This window comes from Poromitra crassiceps (genome assembly GCF_964638095.1).
Source record: "Poromitra crassiceps genome assembly, chromosome: 8".
Lineage (NCBI taxonomy): Eukaryota > Metazoa > Chordata > Actinopteri > Beryciformes > Melamphaidae > Poromitra > Poromitra crassiceps.
The window spans coordinates 39,403,933-39,424,919 of record NC_139629.1 but is presented as its reverse complement, the minus strand read 5'-3'; the positions used below and the strand labels follow the sequence as shown (position 1 = coordinate 39,424,919).

Sequence of the window (20,987 nt, the reverse complement as noted above, 5' to 3'; positions counted from 1 at the left end):
CTCTAACTCCCTACACAATGATTTTTTGTATGGGACACTATCATGCTACCAGCTTTGTGTAAATAGGGTGACAAAATGTTGATAGATTTAAATGTACTGTGTGTGTGGGGGGGGGGGGGGGGGGGGGAGGGGGACTCTGGACTGCTGTGTGTGTGTGGCGTGAACTCTGGACTGCTGTGCCACACCCACCACCGTGCACCACAGCCACAACGCATCAGCCAATGGGAGAGAGCCGCATTCACTTACGCACTATGTACGCTAACTAGTAGCCTGCTAGCTAGCTTGCTAACCAGAAAAAGAAGATGGATTCTCCCATACTGGTAATGTTTAGCTGTCACGTATGTTGATCTAACATGTATAGTATGCGCGTTGTTTAAGACATAATTTCATAGAATGGCCATTGCTTCACAAAACGTAGCGAAATCTGCTACGGTTATATGGACTTGAATGGACCTAACGTTAGAGGAGCTGTGCTGCTAGCTAGCTAGCTAACGCTACATTGCTGTGTGTTTCTGGGTGATGTGGAAGTTTCATGTTTTCATTGTTTTGGCTTCCTCCTCTAGCAGCTGTCATTTTCAACATTATTCGAATCATATTGACGACTATTTGTTAAAGTCATCCGACATTAGTATATTTACCTTTTGAGCCTGGTACAGTAACTACTTGTCTTGGTCAGCGAACTTTGTTTAGTGCACAGGCTTGCTGCTGCATTGAAAGATCTGTGATGATAACGTTACGCCAACGTCACACATTTACCTATGTAACGTAACGTGTCTTGTAAAGCAATGTAACGACACGTGTCTGTCAATAAAGATGATTCTACTTGTTTCTCTAACAGGAACCATCCTTGTACACTGTCAAAGCTGTTCTCATACTGGACAACGATGGAGACAGGCTGTATGCCAAGGTATGATTATGGCAAATCAACAGTGATGTAACTTAGTTCATTTTGATAAAGCAGTTCCTAGCTGAACTTCTTCTTGTTACTATTAGACCTGCAGGAATGGTAATTTCCATATAGGGCTTAATGTCCTGTGTGTAGCAGTTGTAAAGTCAAATTAATTGTGATACATTGGTATAACTGTTAGCAAATGAGACTATGACTGAGATCATTGGTAGCCTGTATCTCATGCCAGTGGTTTTGGCAGTGCTCAAAATTGTGGAGTTTCACCGCAAAACACTTTCTCCTAATTCTCCTAAACAATTGAAATCTATGGAGTCCAACTTTCAAACGTAAAAAAAGAAGCCTCCATGCTGTCACCTGGCGTAATCCCGGTCTCCACAACCCCTGAGATGCCAAGTTGACTCAATGTTTACACTCTGCTTTCGCTGAAATCTTCACTGTAGCCGTAGGAAGAGGAAGGAGCCAGAAGATTGGGAGTAGCTACTGTAGCATCCTCCTACAGTGAAGATTTCAACTGAAAACAGGGTGTAAATGATGTCTTAAATCAACTTGGCATCTCAGGGCTTGTGGAGACTTGGATTACGCCAGGTGAGCAGTATGAAGGGTCCTTTTTATTTTTCTTATTTTTTTTATGTTTGAAGTTGGACCCCATCCACTTCAATTGTTTAGGATAATTGGCATGGGGGCGCGTAGATAATGACTGCATTTTCATTTTAGGGTGAACTTATCCTTTAAGTCTGAGTGTGACCCACATAAAACCTTGAAATAAATCTTGACCGCATACTGTGCTGCGAGAAACGTCGGGTCAAAAAGGGGGCCTTGATCCTTGAGCATATACAAAACGGACATATGTAATGCGATACTGTGCTAGCTGTACAACACTATTTATTGGGTTTATTTAATGGCTTGTCTCAAAATGTGGCCAGCGTGCCGCGTGCTAGAGGCAGTGCTGCCATGTGCCACACGGACATGGAGAACAGAGGTAATGCGGCGGGCGGGGGGCAAATGGTCGACTTGGATTCCTCCGTTTGAGCGACACACAAAGTTGACTTGTGTCATAAGATACCAACCTTCCTCCTTGTGCATCAAGAAGGAAGGCATTGTATCAGAACCTGTTTTTGCCCAGCCACTTCTTGCTGCACAGTATTTGGATAAGATTGGTTGAGTTCAGATTCATGTTTGGACGACTGTGTCTGCACCATCGTTAGTGTTTTATTTTTGCCTTTATTGTCTTTATTGGCCCCACACATCTGGAACACTGCCCCTGGTGAAGATTTGGCCAATAATATTGTCGGCCCGTCCAAAACTAAAATAACAATTGCCATGACAGTTACAGCTAGCCTGGTATCCAGCCCCAATGAAGAGTGCTGGCAACTGCGATTCATATGGGGCTGGATACCAGGCCTATTACACAATTGTTCATATAAGTATCTCAATAAAATTCTGTTTGTGAACGGGCATAACTTACTGGAACTGATTCCGAGATTGGCCCAACAGCAAATTTAGGTCTCAGCAGCAAAATTAGTCCCATCCTTATCTGAAAAAAAAAATGCAACCACTGCCATGCTTGTGTGTTAACTGACTCGTTCCTAATTGTATTTATTTATTGACAGTATTATGATGACACATACCCCACAGTGAAGGAACAGAAGGCGTTTGAGAAGAACATATTCAACAAAACACACCGGACAGATAGTAAGACAGCATGATGATTTACTATCAACAGGGTTCCCACATTTCCTTGAAATTCTTGAAAGTTTATGAATTTGAGGGGGTGGGGGGGTGTGAATCAAGGTCTTGAACGTTTTTGAAAATAGACTTAAATAGACACGGGCCATTATATATGCTTGAATTTCTACTTTTTGTGCAAGAATAGATTTTTTTTCTTCTTTTGTCTGTGAGCTTCTGTACATTCTTCTGTTCCGTACCGAGGGGGTACGATGGTGCAGTGGTAAGCGCTGTCGCCTCACAGCTCGAAGGTCCTGGGTTCGATTCCCACCTGGGACGCTGTGGAGTTGTGACCCCCCCCATATATTCAGTGCCTACTGCCCAGGTGGGCTATCTCGTCGAAAGGGCCTTTCTGTGTGGAGTTTGCATGTTCTCCCCATACCCCCCAAAAGGTTCCTCCGTACATAACCCCCCACTAAAAACATGCAGAAGATCGTCATCCGACCAGTGACGACAACATCTGAAGTTGGTCCAATGATGGTCCAATGAAGGTCCCCGGGCGCTGGAAAGAAATAGCGACCACTGCTCCTGGCCTTTCCCCTGGAGGAAAGGACAAGCCTGGATGGGTCAAATGCAGAGGACATATTTCACCGGTGTCAGCATGAGTGTGTGTAGTGGCCACATGCATGTGTTGTAGTGTGTTCGTGTGACAATAAAGACGGGCTTCCGTCTGAAATCGTGTTTATTCTGCTAGTTCTCCCTCTAAAAATTCTCAATGACTACGTTTACATGCACACAATATTCCGGTTTTTGCCCATATTCAGAAAATGACAATATTCCGACTAAATGAATAATCCACTAATATTCCCGTTTACATTCAGCCGTAGCTCGACCTCCCCGACACGTAAGGGAGGGGGGAGAGAGAGATGCACGTGGGCAGAGTTTTTCCGTTGAGAATAAACAGAGGATCACTTGGTCCATTTCAGGAGCTTGCTGCTGGAAAGTTTGGCGTTGCGATATTTGCACATCCAAGTCTTTCATAAAAAGTAGGCTAGTAGCCTATGTTATTACCTCGCAGGCTCGCAAGCATTTTAGACTTCCATGGGCACCACTCTCTCTTTAAGTATCTCTCAATGTTTCTCATCTCCTCCCGATCAGAAATGTGGGCTTTTCTTTTCGCATGCCAGAGATGATGGATTATATGATTATATTGCCTGTTCTAGTGCTTTCTAGCACACATCAGTTGACCACAAACAGGCAACATGCGTCGCAAACTGTGGTAAAAACCCTGATTGAGACCCATATTCCGAATGCGCTGTATACATGATCAAAGAATCCTCCTAAAACCCGAATAATACTGGAATAACCTAGATGTCTTAATCGGAAAATGCTAAATTCGGAAAATGCAACTGGAATATGCTGTTTACATGACCCTTATCAAATTCAGAATATTGTCATTTTCCGAATAATAGTGGAATATTGTGTGCATGTAAATGTAGTCAGTGTTGTAACAGTAATTAACCTTGATCCATGTCTCAAACTATGCTGTGCTGAGTCCTTGAATCTGAGGGAAGTGGGTCTGGAATGTCCTTGAAGGTGTGGGAACCCTGTGTTAAAGACAATCCCTTTTTACCCCTCAATAATACAGTGCTAATAATGTGTGTGGTTGTTTCCGTGTGCTTCTAGGTGAGATCGCATTACTGGAGGGCCTCACAGTTGTCTACAAGAGCAACATAGACCTCTTCTTTTATGTGATTGGAAGTTCGCATGAAAATGAGGTAGGTTTAGTTATGATGTAGTAGTGCACCAATATCAACTATGAGTAGTACGTCTCAACTAGAAGCCAATCAAGAATGTCATGGGGGGGGGGGGATGAACTCGATGTAAAAATGTTATGCAGCTTTAACAAATATTGTTATTATTGCACTAAACTGTATGGAATGACAGAATTGGCAGAGGTTTCTGTTTGTCATTCTGACATCTACGGTAATTTTGTAATGTAAATAATGGATGACATAATTTCATGCATCATCAAATTGCATGATACTGTTCTTGGTATCTGTGTCCCTCACAGATGGAAAGTAAAAGTAGTTTAGAGCCGTCAACTGGCAGAAACTGACAGTGGTATTCACCTTATGTTCCAACACAGGGGTCAGCCAGTTACTTCCTATTGTGTTGACACTTCCTGTGACAGTAAAGTACTAGTGTAGACCAGGTAAAACAGACTGTCTTTTTTGAACAGGAAGTCATAACACAACTGGGTGAAGTGGGCGGGGCTACATAAGGTGAAAAGGTGCACCAGTAGAATAGATGAAGAGAAGAGCGCTGCGTGGACTTAAAAATATGAGAGCCAGGTGCACGTGGATGGGTCAACTTGGAAGTAATTGATATAGAAAAGTAAAGTTTGTCTCCCGCAAGAAAAAACTTTTGTGGAGAGTGGAAGCGAGCAAACCTTAAAAAAATCCCACAGCAACACTGGTCTTTTTATTAGAAAATGTTAAAAAGCCTTTATTTTAAACATGGCTATAGATTAAAAAACACACCGACATGTTTCTGCGCACGCAGGAGCCTTCATCAGGGAGGTACACCAGTAATTGGAAGGAATAACTTAAATCTTAGGTTAGCTTAGAAAATGCTGTGAACATGATCAAAAAGTGATTGCACCCATGCTATATTTGATTGACTTTGTCCAAAAGGTAATCATCATTAAGCATGAATAATTGATCCTGTTTTTTTTTCTTTTCTTTTGGCCAGCTTATGTTGATGGCTGTTCTGAATTGCCTTTTTGATTCACTCAGCCAGATGTTGAGGTGAGTTGTATTTATTTAGACTCCAAATTTGTCATCTTGTCATCTAAGTCTAACTATCGAGTCGATAGTTAAGCTTTGGTGTTTTTTCCTCACTTTGCAGGAAGAACGTTGAGAGGAGAGCTTTGCTGGAGAATATGGAGGGCCTCTTCCTCGCTGTGGATGAAATTGTAGATGGAGGGTAAGCGAGAATTGATTGCTCAAAACTGTTGATAATATGTTTTCTCTGGCTAAAAATAACTATTGTATATGAGTTAGGGGTTGTGCGATATCAACCATTGCGATGGTTCCACAGTGAAACATCGCGATGGACGATGGTATTGTCGGGGGGTAATTAATGATTTCTGAAGTCGCTGCGGTCTACATGAGACCAGCGGGCTTCTCTTTAAGTGTTTTTATTTGCAAGGTAGAGTACGGTACACATTGGTTGCAATCAGACAATCATATTCTCCAATGAAACAATAAGTAACTCAGAATGTACAGTCTGCCTCTATTTTCTTTTTCACAAATAACCAAGACAAAAAAAAAAAAAAAAAATCAGACAAGAAAATAAAATAAACATATATACACACACACACACACACACACACACACACACACACACACACACACACACACACACACATACACACACACACACTCCAATATTACAACTATGAAAGTGCTTGTAAAGGTTCTGCATGGCATAGGGTCCCACACGAGTCACTCATCATCCCTAACCTCGTCAAGGTAGGCCAGAAACGGGCCCCAAACAACCGAAAATCTCCAGAGTTAGTTGATTCTCAGGAACCTAAGTCTCTCCATCCGTATGACAGAGATCATACCCGCCAACCGTAGCTGAAAAGATGGTGGGGAGGGGGACTTCATTCCTGTAAAATGAGTTTCTTAGCAACGATTGCCCCTGTGTCAGAGCTTGCTGCACAGCTGTAGGAAAGCTCAAAGAGGAGTCCGAGCAGCCGAAGATGGCAAGCTCTGCCTCTGGCTGAAGGGTCACTTTGTAGGCCTTAGAGTACCAGTCGAATACTTTGGCCCAGAACTCAGTCAGTGAAGGACACAACCAAAAGGCATGAGACCAGCGGGCTTGGATAGGCTACTACTACAGCACAGAGCCAGGCGACTGAAGCAGTGGCTGTCACTACCAGCAATATTGTACGGCACAAAACAAATAACGTTACAGATCCTGACCAATTTGTGTTGAATTTAACTAGCTGGCAGAAAACTGACAGAATTACTGGCGGATATTGTAGAGATTAGATATATATTGTTAGATTTGTGTGGGCTCAGTTTTGAACCTAACATTATGTTAAGGAAAAATAGAAACACAGCAGCAGCAGCCTACAGTATGTTATGGAGTGACTTCATGGAAACAGGCGAGTTGGATTCACAGTTGAAGACTTGTAACGTTACTCACATTGGGTTGAAATAAAACAGGAAAGAACACGAAGTTTCTTCTTTGTCTTAACATTTTCACAACAACACAACTAACTGACTTCTGCTTCTCCCCCCTCCTCCTCCTCCACTCTACTGCTTCTCTGAACTGGGTGCGCTTGTTTAATGCCACCCACGCATCGTGGTTGAGTGGACTTGGCCTTTTTTTATTATTAAAACTGCACAATTTTAATTCAAACAGATAATCACGATGGTCCGATGTAGAAGGCTCAGAGGTCGATGGGGGTTGTCCCATCAACGATGGTCGATGCCATCGTCCATCGGGCCAACCCTAATATGAGTGCATTTCTCCTCTCAGTATACCAGTTACAAGCCTGTCTGTTTGCTGCCTCCTACAGGGTGATCCTTGAGAGTGACCCGCAACAAGTTGTGCACCGTGTGGCTCTCAGAGTAAGCTCAGCTCCTCTCCTCTCCTCTCCTCTCCTCTCCTCTCCTCTCCTCTCCTCTCCTCTCCTCTCCTCTCCTCTCCTCTCCTCTCCTCTCCTCTCCTCTTCTCTTCTCTTTTCCTCCCCTCCTCTCCTCCTCCTCTACTCTCCTCTCCTCTCTACTCCTCTCCTCTCCTCTCCTATCCTCTCTTCTCCTCTCCTCCCCTCCTCTACTCCTCCTCTACTCTACTCTCCTCTCTTCTCCTCTCCTCTCCCCTCTCCTATCCTCTCCTCTCTTCTCTTCTCCTCTCCTCTCCTCTCCTCTCCTCTCCTCTCCACTCTACTCTCCTCTCCTCTTCTCTTCTCTTTTCCTCTCCTCTCCTCCTCTACTCCTCCTCTACTCTACTCTCCTCTCCCCACTCTCCTCTCTACTCCTCTCCTCTCCTCTGAAACATTAACAGTGTAATCTCGCTCTAAACACATGTTTCCTCCTGTAGGGAGATGATGTGCCTTTGACGGAGCAGACAGTCACCCAGGTAAGAAAAAAACCCATTCCTGTCTTGCTCCTCTCTGCTATAAAGTGTAAACGCTCCATTAGTTTATTGATTATTGAAAGTCATTAGCATAGAACCTGTGAATACAAGGGCTCAGTTACAGCACCGTTTCTGCTGCTCTCCTACTCTGTCACTCGCCCCTCGATTGTGGCACATCGCCTTATCTCCCATGCATGTGTACATGATAAGTAATTATTTTGTGGTAAGGTGGTAGGTAGCCAGCGGTGCTTCTGTCTTTTACTTCCTAGATGACTCTGCCTGTGTGTGTGCTCCTCCTTGATTAATGTCCTCATTTAAGAGGCCTGAGACAGGCTACCGCCATCCCTCCTCTGGCCATGATAAATGGCTGTCCCCCTTCCCCATGCTTTATGGTTATGGTTCGCCTTTCATTCAATGAATTAAGATGATTAATTAAATCTTGCATATTTCTCCTCGTGTACATCACTCATTTACCCTTCTTTGGCCAATTTTTTAAAAAATATATAAAATTTATCAAGATTGCTCCTTTCAACCTCTTTAAAGTGTCAGCGATTTTTTTTCCCCCTCCCTCTCCCACAGGGGTTTCTCTCAAATAGTGAAACCGTACTGTACCAGGGCAATGCATTTAATAATGTAGTGTAGGACTGCAACTACGATTATTTACATTGTATCGATTCATCTGACGATTATTTTCTCGACCAATCGATTAGACGCTTTTTCCTCAAAGCCCAAGATGACGTCCTAAAATGTCTTCTTCTTGTCCTGGGCCCAGTTGCACAAAGCACCTTAGGTTAAGATTTCCCTTAGAGTCAGAGTTAAGGTGTCCATAAAATAGAATCGGCTGCACAAAACACCCTTAAATCTTGTGCTTATGTTTTCCTTCAAATGTTTAACCTTATGGAGAAGATTTAAGGGTGTTTTGTGCAGCCGATTCTATTTTATGGACACCTTAACTCGGACCCTAAGGGAAATCTTAACCTAAGGTGCTTTGTGCACCTGGGCCCCTGGCCAACAACAAAGATAATCAGTTTACTGAATTACTGTCATAGAAGACGAAAGAAACCAGAAAATATTCCTATTTAAGAAGCAGGAACTGTTTATTTTCTTAAAAATGAGCCTAAACCATGAATCAATTATAAAAAAAATAGTTGGATATTAATTTTCTGTCGATCGACTGAATCATGTCAGCTCTAATGTCGTGTTTTTGTTGTTGGAGTTGTTGCTCTAAACTAGTTTCCCTCCACAGGTGCTTCAGTCTGCCAAAGAACAGATCAAGTGGTCACTCCTCCGATAGGGTCACTCCGGCAGGGGGCCGACCAATGAGGCGCTGTTCAGTCTTCATGGCACTGATCCACATCCTTCTTTTCTTCCCACTTCCACTCCTCTCCTCCGGTCCAGCCAGGCTGCGAGGATCATCCAGTCCCTCTCAGAGGAATTCTTAAGTTTCACTTGTTTCTCCTCTCTGTGCAGGCTCGGGGGTAAGATAGGGATGATATGGTATATACATTCCAGCTTCTGGTTTCTGGCCTGTCTTACTGTGTGTTTTCTCTTTACAAATCTTTGATGACGTGTACCTTTCCATGTAAAACATTATGACCCTGATCATAGCCCGTGATAACATTCCAGGTTTTTCTTAGAACAAGAAGTGTAATCCTGTTTGACAGCAGCCTGTCATCTCCTCCATACTACTGTACAAACTCAAAGTACGGAGGCACTGATTCTGTTACACCACATTTCAATTCTATGAATATTGTGATAAAGGCGTACTGTAAGTACACCACTGGCTGCAGAGGCATGTGTTTGTTTTATCCAGTGACCATTCATCATCAGATACTTTGAATAAATGTTTCTTGACATTATAACTCAGCTGTGATATCACAAAAACGACCCGCGTGTTTCATTCTTAACACATGATTCTTTCGCCATCTTTTTCACGAACGGTCACACACAGAGTAATGGTCATTGACTTTATACTAGGATGTCATTCATGCTGTTAACATGATTTGCTATTGTAGCTTATATCAACAGATTGGGTCAGGTTGTAAGAGTAAGTGTCTCCTCATTCCAGGACCATGCTGTACCATGCGCTCTTTGTTCTTCCAGACCTCAGTGGTAGCCAGAGACTCTCAGCTAGAGCAAGGGCGCCATCTCCTGGTGTCTGCAGGGAAGCACACTGAGGTACACTGATGGAAAACACGAGAGATATCAGATTTACCATGCACATAGTGGGGTGTAACGATGAATCTAGCGATGCATCAATTTATATTCCTACATATTGTATCATATCGCTCTAAATGAGCAAATATCATTCTGGCATCATATCGCAACCACGTATCGTGATACATATCGTATCATCGTTAAAACGTATCGTTAGACCCCTAGTACTTCTCTTTCTTCCAGGATGGCTGCCTGTAACCTAGCAACCATTTGTACATGGCTATGGAACAGACGACTGTTATGTGTTGATATATGAGAAATATATCAACAACATAACGCGTCTTATTACTGGCTCTTGTAAACAACTCAGTAGAATGGTAGTAATATGCTTTTCCAGTGTTTTACCTACTCTACCACTGCATAGAAGTTAGGCATTTTCTTTTGAAAGTGGTTACCAATGGTTACAGGCAGCCATATTGGAAGAAACGACACGAACATTCCATGCATCTATTTTTGGCACAAAAAGGTTGTGACGAATCGTATCGTATTACTCTAAATGAGCTAAAGTTAAACATATATCATTCAAATGTATCGTGACACCCCTATGTATTGTATAGCGATGATGTGAAGCTGAGTATGCTTCATTCATTTCTACTCTGTAGAGCCAACATGTGCTTCATGAATTGTGTGCTTTCGTGCATACCCCCCCCCCCCCATGCACTCATCTTTATGTAAATGAAGGATGTCCTCCAGAGAGGAAGGGATGCGAGAATAGGCAGTACATCATGTAGGTACCTGATGCATATCGCAGGAGAAGAGGTGATCTATCTGCATTCCTCCACCTTGGTACCCCCATATGTTCTCGTGCTGACCTCTTGAAGGCATTTGTTGCAAGCTGAGATTTGCGTTGTGTTGCGCAACAGACAGGTCCACCATGCCTAATGTGAACCATATTGTGGCAGCAGGCCTGGTCTAAGCCCATGACTCCTCCATAGCCTTCTCCCCCCCTTGTCCTTCTCAGACTCAGGCCTGGTCTAAGCCCATGACTCCTCCATAGTCTTCTCCCCTCCTCTTCATAGTCTTCTCCCCTCCTTGTCCTTCTCAGACTCAGGCCTGGTCTAAGCCCATGACTCCTCCATAGCCTTCTCCCCCCCTTGTCCTTCTCAGACTCAGGCCTGGTCTAAGCCCATGACTCCTCCATAGCCTTCTCCCCTCCTCTTCATAGTCTTCTCCCCTCCTTGTCCTTCTCAGACTCAGGCCTGGTCTAAGCCCATGGCTCCTCCATAGCCTTCTCCCCCCTCCTTGTCCTTCTCAGACTCAGCCTTGTCCCTGGAACTACTTTGCATGCTGTGGCATGTCTGCCGGCCAGGGTCAGCAGACTTGTCTGTGGCCGTCTCTGTGTTTGGGGTACATGGTGACTTTAACCTGTTTCTCCACGTATCTCTCTGTTGTCTGTCTGTCTGTCTGTCTAATGACTTGGCTCAGATATCAAAGGGAGAGGCGGATAAAGGGGAACGCTCTGCATGTTGAGCTGTCTATGGCCTGGAGCAGTCAGTGGAAGTACATCACACATGTTCCTGCAAAAAAGTGTCAGAACCAAGAGGGTGGAGTTAACCATTGCACCCTTTTATTTGCAGTATGGGGGAAATTCCACACCTCCTCCATTGGCAATTGTTCTTATTTTTGGGGAGTATTCCTCTTTCTGAAAATGTGCATCGTTGATGTGAGGTGATTATCTCAATCACAATGATGTAGGGTGGAAGACAACACAGCAGGAACAGTTTGAGCTTTGACTCACTGGGTCCATCTGTGGTGTTGTTGTTTTGTTGTAGCATGTAGGGCATGATGTAGGGTAGCATGTAGGGCATGATGTAGGGTAGCATGTAGGGCATGATGTAGGGTAGCATGTAGGGCATGATGTAGGGTAGCATGTAGGGCATGATGTAGGGTAGCATGTAGGGCATGATGTAGGGTAGCATGTAGGGCATGATGTAGGGTGGCATGTAGGGCATGATGTAGGGTAGCATTGTAGGGCATGATCTAGGGTAACATGTAGGGCATGATGTAGGGTAGCATTGTAGGGCATGATCTAGGGTAACATGTAGGGCATGATGTAGGGTAGCATTGTAGGGCATGATCTAGGGTAACATGTAGGGCATGATGTAGGGTAGCATTGTAGGGCATGATCTAGGGTAGCATGTAGGGCATGATGTAGGGTAACATGTAGGGCATGATGTAGGGCATGATGTAGGGTATGATGTAGGGTAGCATGTAGGGCATGATGTAGGGTAGTATGTAGGGTAGCATGTAGGGCATGATGTAGGGTAGTATGTAGGGTAGCATGTAGGGTATGATGTAGGGCATGATGTAGGGTAGCATGTAGGGTATGATGTAGGGTAGCATGTAGGGTAGCATGTAGGGTATGATGTAGGGTAGCATGTAGGGTAGCATGTAGGGTGTAGGGTAAAATAAAGCATAGCTAAAAAACAAGCTAAAACAAACATTCAGACACACCAATACAATGTGCGTGATGCATATCTGGTTGACTAGGCAGATTGCAGTGGACATGAAACAGGACAACAGTGTGTGTGTGCTTGTGTGCATGCGTGTGGGTGGGTTGATGTTTTCATGTAACAGAGGAGTGTAGTCAATGAAAGTGTTATTGGCTCTGACCCGTGGTCCTATTGTGTTGGCTTTGCTCCAGTCTGATTCAGCCTCTGGGAATCTGTGGCTCTTTATCTCCGCAGAGATAGCATGAATGGAGGCTATGTTGGCGCTACTTGCTAAGCGCTTCTCTATAGAAAGAGCAGGGAGTAAAGAACGCTAATCATTATAAATGGACTCTATTATTGCGCCAGTTGACTGTTATCGCGGCGGTTTTCGCTGGTATAATGGGAACAGCTTCCTGTGTGAGTGGTGTCTCCGTGTGTGGCTTCAGAGAGGAACGGGTAACGTGAAGGTTAAAGAGGACGAGCTTTAGCAGAAGTAGTAGAGACGACCGCCGTGAATGTGATGAGATGAGATCCCGGGCGAGGAGGCGAGGAGGGCGCGGCGCGGGGGTAGAGAGAGAGAGGGTTCAAATGGATCCCCACCCAAAGGTGCCTGTCCGGACCCTCACTCTTCATCCAGATAGGCCGGCAGCACCCATCAGGCCGCTCAATGACTCGCTCTCATCCGCTAATTACAGTTGCACCATCGTAAAGAAGCAAAGAGGTAATTTATATTAATTATACAGGAATGAGTATAACAGTCTGAAACGCCACGGCTTGACATGCTGTACATAACATGCAGTAAAATTGTCAGAGACGTGTGGGGCTAGAGACCCTGTAATTGATCGATGCGTACAGCGAAAGAGTCTCCCTCACTCTATCTCTCCCTCTCTCTCTCTCACACACACACACACACACACACACTTTTTGTGTGTGTGTGTGTGTGTGAGGGAGAGAGAGAGAGAGAGAGAGAGTCAATAAATTATCATCATCTGCTAGCTTACAGAGTCTTTATGTCATAGTCAATGGGCCTGAGCACCCATCCGATGGCTAGCCCTGGTGAAGAGAAACAACACGCGCGCGGCCAGGAGGGGAAAACAATGACAGTGTGTTGGAAGCAAATCCGGCCAACATATTAAACAAAGTGCCTTCATTATGGTTCATTATGGTCGGAGCAGGACAAAGGCCAAGACCCACATGATATTTCACGACCCACTGTATTAAAGTTAACAAGGCTATTTTAGCTGGCGTCCACACATGAAGATGAAGACCTAGAGACAAAGATGGCTCGTGGAAAAGGAACTTGCGATCGATCCCCGTGTGTCTGCGAAAAACCAGCGTTTTCTTTGTGTCTGCTTGAAAGACTGGCAGTGACTCGCTTTTCAAACTGAACTGGACCAATGTCAAATGCAGGGAATTAGGGCTGGGCAATAATATATCAATATCATGATATGTGAACAGATTAGATTTTGGATATCTGCATTACAGTCAAGTGATGTCATTTTCTAAACTTACTACCAGTCTGATATTATTTGCCTTTACTCACTTAAGTCATCATTATCCACATTACCGATAATTATTTATCAAACATCTCATTGGGTAAATATTTAGTGAAAGCACCAATAGTCAGGGAAGGAGACCCTCTCTTTGCATTTTAATTTTAATCACAGTCTTATTTTAATAAAAGCCTCAAATACAGAGATGATGTTTGGTCCATATCGCCCAGCCCTACATGGAATCATTCTTCTAATCATTGGATTTTTGAAATGGGTCGATAAAGGCCGCTCAAATGTATGTGTGTGTGTGTGTGTGTGTTTGGGGATGGGGGGGGGGGGGGGGGGGGTGTAGGAGGTATGGGCCTGGGGCTGGTCCCTTTGCCTCGCAGCATCTCGGCAGGCTGACATGCTTTATGACCACGCGGTCGCCCTCACTGGGCCTGTTTATGGATTCCCATAGAATGGAGAATCATGGCCGCCCCAGGAAACGCCAGCCAAAAACAACACCTCCACCATTGCACTTTTGCCTGCCTCTCTGCCATAACTCAACGTGCTATTTATGTTTCTGAATCAGAAGGGGGAAAAAAATCATAGTAATGACATAAGATGACCGTAAATTCTGATGCTAATGTTTAATTTTTGTTGTTGACGTAAGATAAAAGTGTCACCACAAATGTGGCTGGTTTATTGGGTGACATTACAATTTGGTGAGAAAATTGTAGGGCTTTGTTGGGGGAAAGCTTCTCTCTCTTTGCATTGGAAAAGCGTTGCCTTCGCAGAAGCAGTTATTTTATTACGCCTGTCAGATTTATGACATGAAAATGTTCTACTTTGATAGGATAATGAAAGTGCATCACCAAGGGCATTGTTAATGGAGCAAATATTCGACCTGATGTGTTTTTCCTCTGCCGTTTTTCCCCACAGTTCTCTTGGACCAGTGCAGTCCATTACTCTTCACACTGAGCGCACGCTTTAGCTGAGCGCTCTTGATGCACTCTGTCTGCGAACGTCCTCCTCTCAATTTAGAGAGTGTGGTGATCAAGCTTAGACGCAGCGGGGCCATGCCCTGTCTTTCGCTCTGATTTATTCTGCAACTTTTTGTTTTTTCCCCCTAATTGTACTTGGCCAATTCCCCTGCTGTCCAGGTTGTTGCTCCACCCCCCCTCTGCCGATCCAGGGGGAGAGTTGTAGACTAGCACCACGCTTCCTCCGATAACATGTGTGCAGTCGTCGCCAGCCGCTTCTTTTCACCCGACAGCGAGGAGTGTAGCACGTGGGAGGATTGCGCTATCCCACCCAGTTCAGCCCCTCCCTGCCCGAACAGGCGCCCTGACCGACCAGAGGAGGCACTAGTGCGGCGACCGCCAGGACTCACACACCCCCACTGGCTTCCCACCCGCAGACACGGCCAATTTTGTGTTTGTAGGGACGTCTGACCGAGCCAGAGGTACGGCTGCCCGGAATTGAACCCGGGTCTCCACGGTGGTAGGCGAGTGCTTTTACCTCTCCACTACCCTCACACGGCCCTTTCACCGTGATTTAGCAGCAGAACAAACCTTTCCAGAACCCGACCCTGCTGCGCCGCAGCGGCACGTTTACCAACCAGTCTCCCTCCTCTGGAGCTGCACAACTGGGGCACATCTGGTCAGAGGTTGGGCTCCGGCGCTAACCCCCCCCCCCCCACACACACACACAACCCCCCCTCAGAACTTCCTGGACGGTCAGAGCGTAATCCCGAGGGCAGCCCTGTAGCAAAGCCCCACTGATTGTGCTGTTTGATGACAGTGAGAGGTTACTGGGTTAGTGCTGTTATCAAACAGTCAACACTAAGTTTGGGGCCCGGCGATGATGCAAGCGAGCGGTAAAGAATGGCCATCAGTCATTTTCACTGTAGACAGTCAAACATCAGACGCATAAAGCTTTATGAGTGTTTCTCCTGCTGTTATTCAACTCCCATTGCATCCCTCCGGGGGGACATGTGTTTCTCCTCTTTTGTGGCCGTGTTTAGTCTTGTTTTGCTCCCCAAACTCCTCGGCGCACGCCCTCCTCCACCTCCACCGCTTCACTACAGCCTGTGTTGTTTGTGTGATTTTTATCGGGGGGCCAAAGCATGAAAAGGAAAAGCATTTTCTTCTGTGGCATGCCTCTGAACCCTCAGTTCACTCCCCTCCTCCCTATGTCATCTTCTCCCTCTCTCTCTCTCTCTCTCTCTCTGTCTCCCTCACTTTCTCCCCCTCCCTCCCCGTGGATTCCCCAACCACACCACAACGCCGTTAACAGACGCAGCCCCTGACAGATTTACCGCCATCGTCTTTCCATTGGCCGCCAGCGTGACAGCTGAGATTTAACGCCACCCTCTCATTGGCCAAGACTTGACAGGCTAATTTATGGGCGCCCTGTGATTTGATGCCTGCTGCCTTTGAAGTGAGTTACAGCTCTGTCGCTTATAGGACACAGAAATGGTGTCAGGTTGCAATCGTAAAAATCGTATCCCTGAAGGGAGGTGGCGCTGGTGTATAATAGTCCTGACGTCATGAGAGGAGAAGAGACCTTCTGGAGAGAGCACAGAGGAAGAACAGAGAAACAGCATGGTAGGATCAAAAGAGAGCCCGTGGCTATAGAGGTGTCGATCCAGAGGATGCTTTGAATAGTTGACAAAATACACAAACTCAAGGGGAGATTGTATTGCATCTGATTTTTCTATTCACTTGCCCTGTAGCCTACATCTTGAGAGAGAGAGGAGGAAAAGTGTATGACTGTGCATGTGTGCATCGTATTACATTTGTCTTTTCTGCCACTCAGTGAGAATGACTACATGGTATGAACTAGGCATGGGAATCACCAGGCTCCAACGATGTTGTCATGATACGATGATATTGTGATTTATTTATTTTATTTTATTATTTTTTATGTTTTCACAACATAAAAAACAAGAACAGGGAAAAAAATAACATACATTCAACATTACAATGTTACAAAGTGGTGCTACCAGTCATGTCAAATGCTTGTGTGCTTAAATAAAAAATAAATACTGTGCAAGGGATCCACTACAAGTGGTCCAAAAGAAAGTCAATGATCGTTTTTAGCCTCATCAAAATAGATCCGGAACGGATCCCAGATAACTAAAAAATGTCCTCAATGAATTGGTCCTCTGGAACCTGAGTCTCTCCATATGTATAATTGAGACCATGTCTGTCAGCCACAACTGAAAAAAAGGTGGAGAGGAGGACTTCCATTCCTTCAGAATTAGTTTCTTGGCAACAGTCATCCCCTGTGTCAGAGATTGCTGCACGGCCCGTTGGGAGGAGCAAAGAGGGATATTGAGATTTTAAAAATTTTGCGATATGCTGAGTATTGCAATAACATATATTGCCATTTATTACTTTTTTTCATCTGCAAATAATGTCCCCCCAAAAAAACCCATAGGATGTAAGGGTGGGGATCATCAGAGGCCCCACGATACAATATTATCACAATACTTAAGTCACAATACAATATTATTGCAATTTTAAAAGATCACTTGGCATCTGTGTATCAATACAATATTGCCACGCAAAATATCGCAATACTATGCTGTATTGACCCTCCCCTCCCGGAGTATGAATGGGAATGTGTGGATTTGTCTAAGCGATGTTCTGCACCTGAACTGCACAGCTGTGTAGTGTCTCCTCTCATTCCACAGCTCTCGTGATCAGCAGGTTTTCATATGACTCACACGGGGGGGGTCAGGAGACCTGAAAGGACAGAGAGTAAATCACTGTATCGCATAGCTGATCAACAGCAGCAAAGTGCCAAAGTCACTTTGACATCTGCCTACAGTATCCCTCCTCCTCCTCCGCTCGCTGGCTGCAGCGTTCGTGCAGCGCCGTCATCTATCTAGCGCCTATCTCTTCATCAGCCTGACAGTCTATCCTGCAGAGATCAAGAAGAGCAGGAATGCGGCCCCGTAACGGCCTTGACCCATGGAAATCTCTAAGGGTAAATAGCAAGGTTGCCCCTGCCCTGTCTATCAACCCCCACCTGGATCCATGCGCCATTTCCCCTGGATATCAAATCCCTCTCTCGGTTCCCTCTCACTTTACACTTAGGGCCGTCTGCTCGAGTGGAAAATTGCTGGAAAATGAGGAGACGGAGAGAGGGGAAAGCCCTGGACTCTCCTTGTCAGGCGGGGTTGCGTAATTCCGTACGAGACCTGCTCATAAAGTTGAAAACTTGGGGGTTACGTTGAACGCACCTCTGACAACGTGCCACGCAAGAGAAACTAAACAGGTTTTTACATCTGATAAAACAAGATCCCTCTGAAGAAGAATGATGGCTCCTTCAGTGGTGTGTTAGAGGAGTTTGTGACACACACAGACACCGGCTACCTACAGTTAACCAGTTCAGTGAAGTCTTTTCGATAGATATACTCCACTTGGATGCTTTTGTTTCCATGACAACACATCTTATGTTTGTGTCTGTTGCTGCGTGTTGTGTGTACTTTCCCCCAGATTTTTCTCCCATTCTCTTCCCAATTGTACTTCGCCAATTCCCTGCTAGAGTGTGCCGGTCACTGCTCCACCCCCTCTGCCGATCTGGGGAGAGTTGTAGCCTAGCAAATGCTTCCTCCGATGCATGTGCAGTCGCCAGCCGCTTCTTTCCACCTGACAGCGAGGAGTTGCACTGGCAAGACCTAGCGCGTGGGATGATCACGTTATTCCCCCCCTCCCCCGAACAGGTGCCCCGACCGACCAGAGGAGGCACTAGTGCAGCGACCAGAGCACATACCCTTAATCCGGCTTACCACCCGCAGACACGGCCAATTGTGCCTGCATGGATGCCTGACCAAGCCGGAGGCAACACGGGGCTCAAACCGGCGACCCTCATGTTGGTAGGCCGGTTGGTCATACTGTAGTATAGCTCTTTGTTGGAGCAGTGAATTGCATTGTAAGTAGTGCTCTTCTTAGCAGATATATTTCACTACACAGTATTGGGAGTCCTACGCTTTGATGAACTCATACCAGAGAAACTACATTTGTATCTGCTTTATGGATCCCATTCATAAAGGTGGTGGTTTTCTCTGATCAATGTCCCCTCCCACAGTGCTGTGAGCATCCAGCACTTCTGGCTGCTATAGGTGATCTAAAACCAGAAGCCTGGCATAGTTATGCACCTTTTCCATTCCAAATATTATGACTGTAAATATTGATGAACAGTGGCTTAATCTATACTGTGTATTTGATGGGAGTGACTGCAGTTTGGCTGCTGCTTCACCATATCAGCTCGTTTGAATCTTTTCGGACAGAGTCGTAAAATGAAAAGACTTGTGCCAGAATCCATTCAGCAGTTGAATATCGATATCGGTCCAAGTATTCCCCCACGTGTTCTTGGTCAGCGGGAACTGCATCAACTTAGATTTGTCTGCCATAACGTCACTATTTGATGCCAGTGACCAGGTCTATATAATCCCTGGTTGATGCTAATGGCTAATAGGCCTAAGCTATATTAAGCTTTAATTGCCGTGTCTCCCTGACTACCAATAAGGAACAGAAACAAATACATAACCTATGAAATTGGATGAGCTCTTCCTCTTTGAGTTGAGACCATATAATCACCACCTGCCCCTTATATAGACCACCCTCGGAAGCCAGCCTCTTCGACCTAGGACCAGAGATGCGGGCATGGCTACACGACACCGAGTTGGACCTCTGACGTTACACGAAAGAAGAAGCTCTTCCTCTCAGCAGAGTTCTTTTAGCTGACTATTCGATCTCTGAGAATCCCTTCAGATGTCCTAGTGAAGTAAGTACACATGCAGGCCTGTAGAGCTGAAGTGTGGGGGGGCACTCTCTCAGGGACCCATGTCTTGGCTGGTTGTCTGCAGGCTTGTAGAGATGAAGTGTGGGGGGGCACTCTCTCAGGACCCATGTCTTGGCTGGTTGTCTGCAGGCCTGTAGAGCTGAAGTGTGGGGGGGGGGCACTCTCTCAGGACCCATGTCTTGGCTGGTTGTCTGCAGGCCTGTAGAGATGAAGTGTGGGGGGGCACTCTCTCAGGGACCCATGTCTTGACTGGTTGTCTGCAGGCCTGTAGAGCTGAAGTGTGGGGGGGCACTCTCTCAGGGACCCATGTCTTGGCTGGTCGTCTGCAGGCTTGTAGAGATGAAGTGCGGGGGGGGCACTCTCTCAGGGACCCATGTCTTGGCTGGTCGTCTGCAGGCCTGTAGAGATGAAGTGCGGGGGGGGGGGGCACTCTCTCAGGGACCCATGTCTTGACTGGTCATCTATAGGCCTGTAGAGCTGAAGTGTGGGGTGGCACTCTCTCGGGGACCCATGTCTTGGCTGGTCGTCTGTTCCTTGGAGATGAATGGGGTGGCGTGAGGCCATGGCATGTTAATGTATCTGTCGAGGCTAAACGCGTCTCCGTTGGAAAGTGATTTTTACACAGTCGCAGGGCGCCGGGGTGTCCATCCTGTCAAGGGGGATGTGGGTGACTCTTGGGCCAAATAAATCTCAGCAACGAGGTCCTCGCACAACTCAAGTGGATCTGCTACAATACATCTTCAGGTCGCCAACCCTCCAGGTGTGGATGATGGCAGGGTAAGGAGCCCTTGCACCCTGCAGCCTCTGGGCCTCCTTTCTAGTCTCTTTGTGAGTGTGCTACTACTTCACATTTGTCTTATTGCAATAGAAGATTCCACGTGGATTTGAATTAAAATTACAACCCCCAAAGTGAGTTTCCCAATCATTTTCTCCATAGACATTAAAGAAAAACATACGAAGAGTTAATTTGCAAAAACAATGCAAACAAACACATTTTGTATCATTTTATTTTATATATTGATGTATTTATACTGTAATTCATTTATTTTTGGGAATTTTTTATTATCAATCATAACTAAAACATATTCATCTGATAATTTTCACATAAATCACCTCAATAATGTGCACTCCAGGGAGTATCAAACAGATGTTTGTTCATTTTAAGAATGACGTTGACCTGTTTTTGCAAATTAACTCTTCATATATAACGAGTTTTAATGCTGGAACCAAGCCACCCCGTGACCTACTGAATCGTGAGTGACCATAAAACATTAGTTCCCCCCTCCCCCCCCCTCCCCGATGTTTTTTTATTTCATTTTA

At 45.4% G+C, this 20,987-nt stretch overlaps 1 protein-coding gene across 1 annotated transcript; it reads left to right on the top strand.

The window, feature by feature from the left end:
- The first annotated feature begins 246 nt into the window (after positions 1-246).
- copz1 (COPI coat complex subunit zeta 1) lies at positions 247-9,588 on the top strand. Its single transcript, XM_083642315.1, has 9 exons — positions 247-320; positions 839-907; positions 2,518-2,599; positions 4,259-4,350; positions 5,327-5,382; positions 5,483-5,560; positions 7,167-7,218; positions 7,691-7,729; positions 8,973-9,588. The coding sequence occupies exons 1-9, from the start codon at positions 303-305 to the stop codon at positions 9,018-9,020; spliced, it is 534 nt and encodes a 177-aa protein (XP_083498441.1). The 5' UTR covers positions 247-302; the 3' UTR covers positions 9,021-9,588.
- The last annotated feature ends 11,399 nt before the right edge of the window (positions 9,589-20,987 follow it).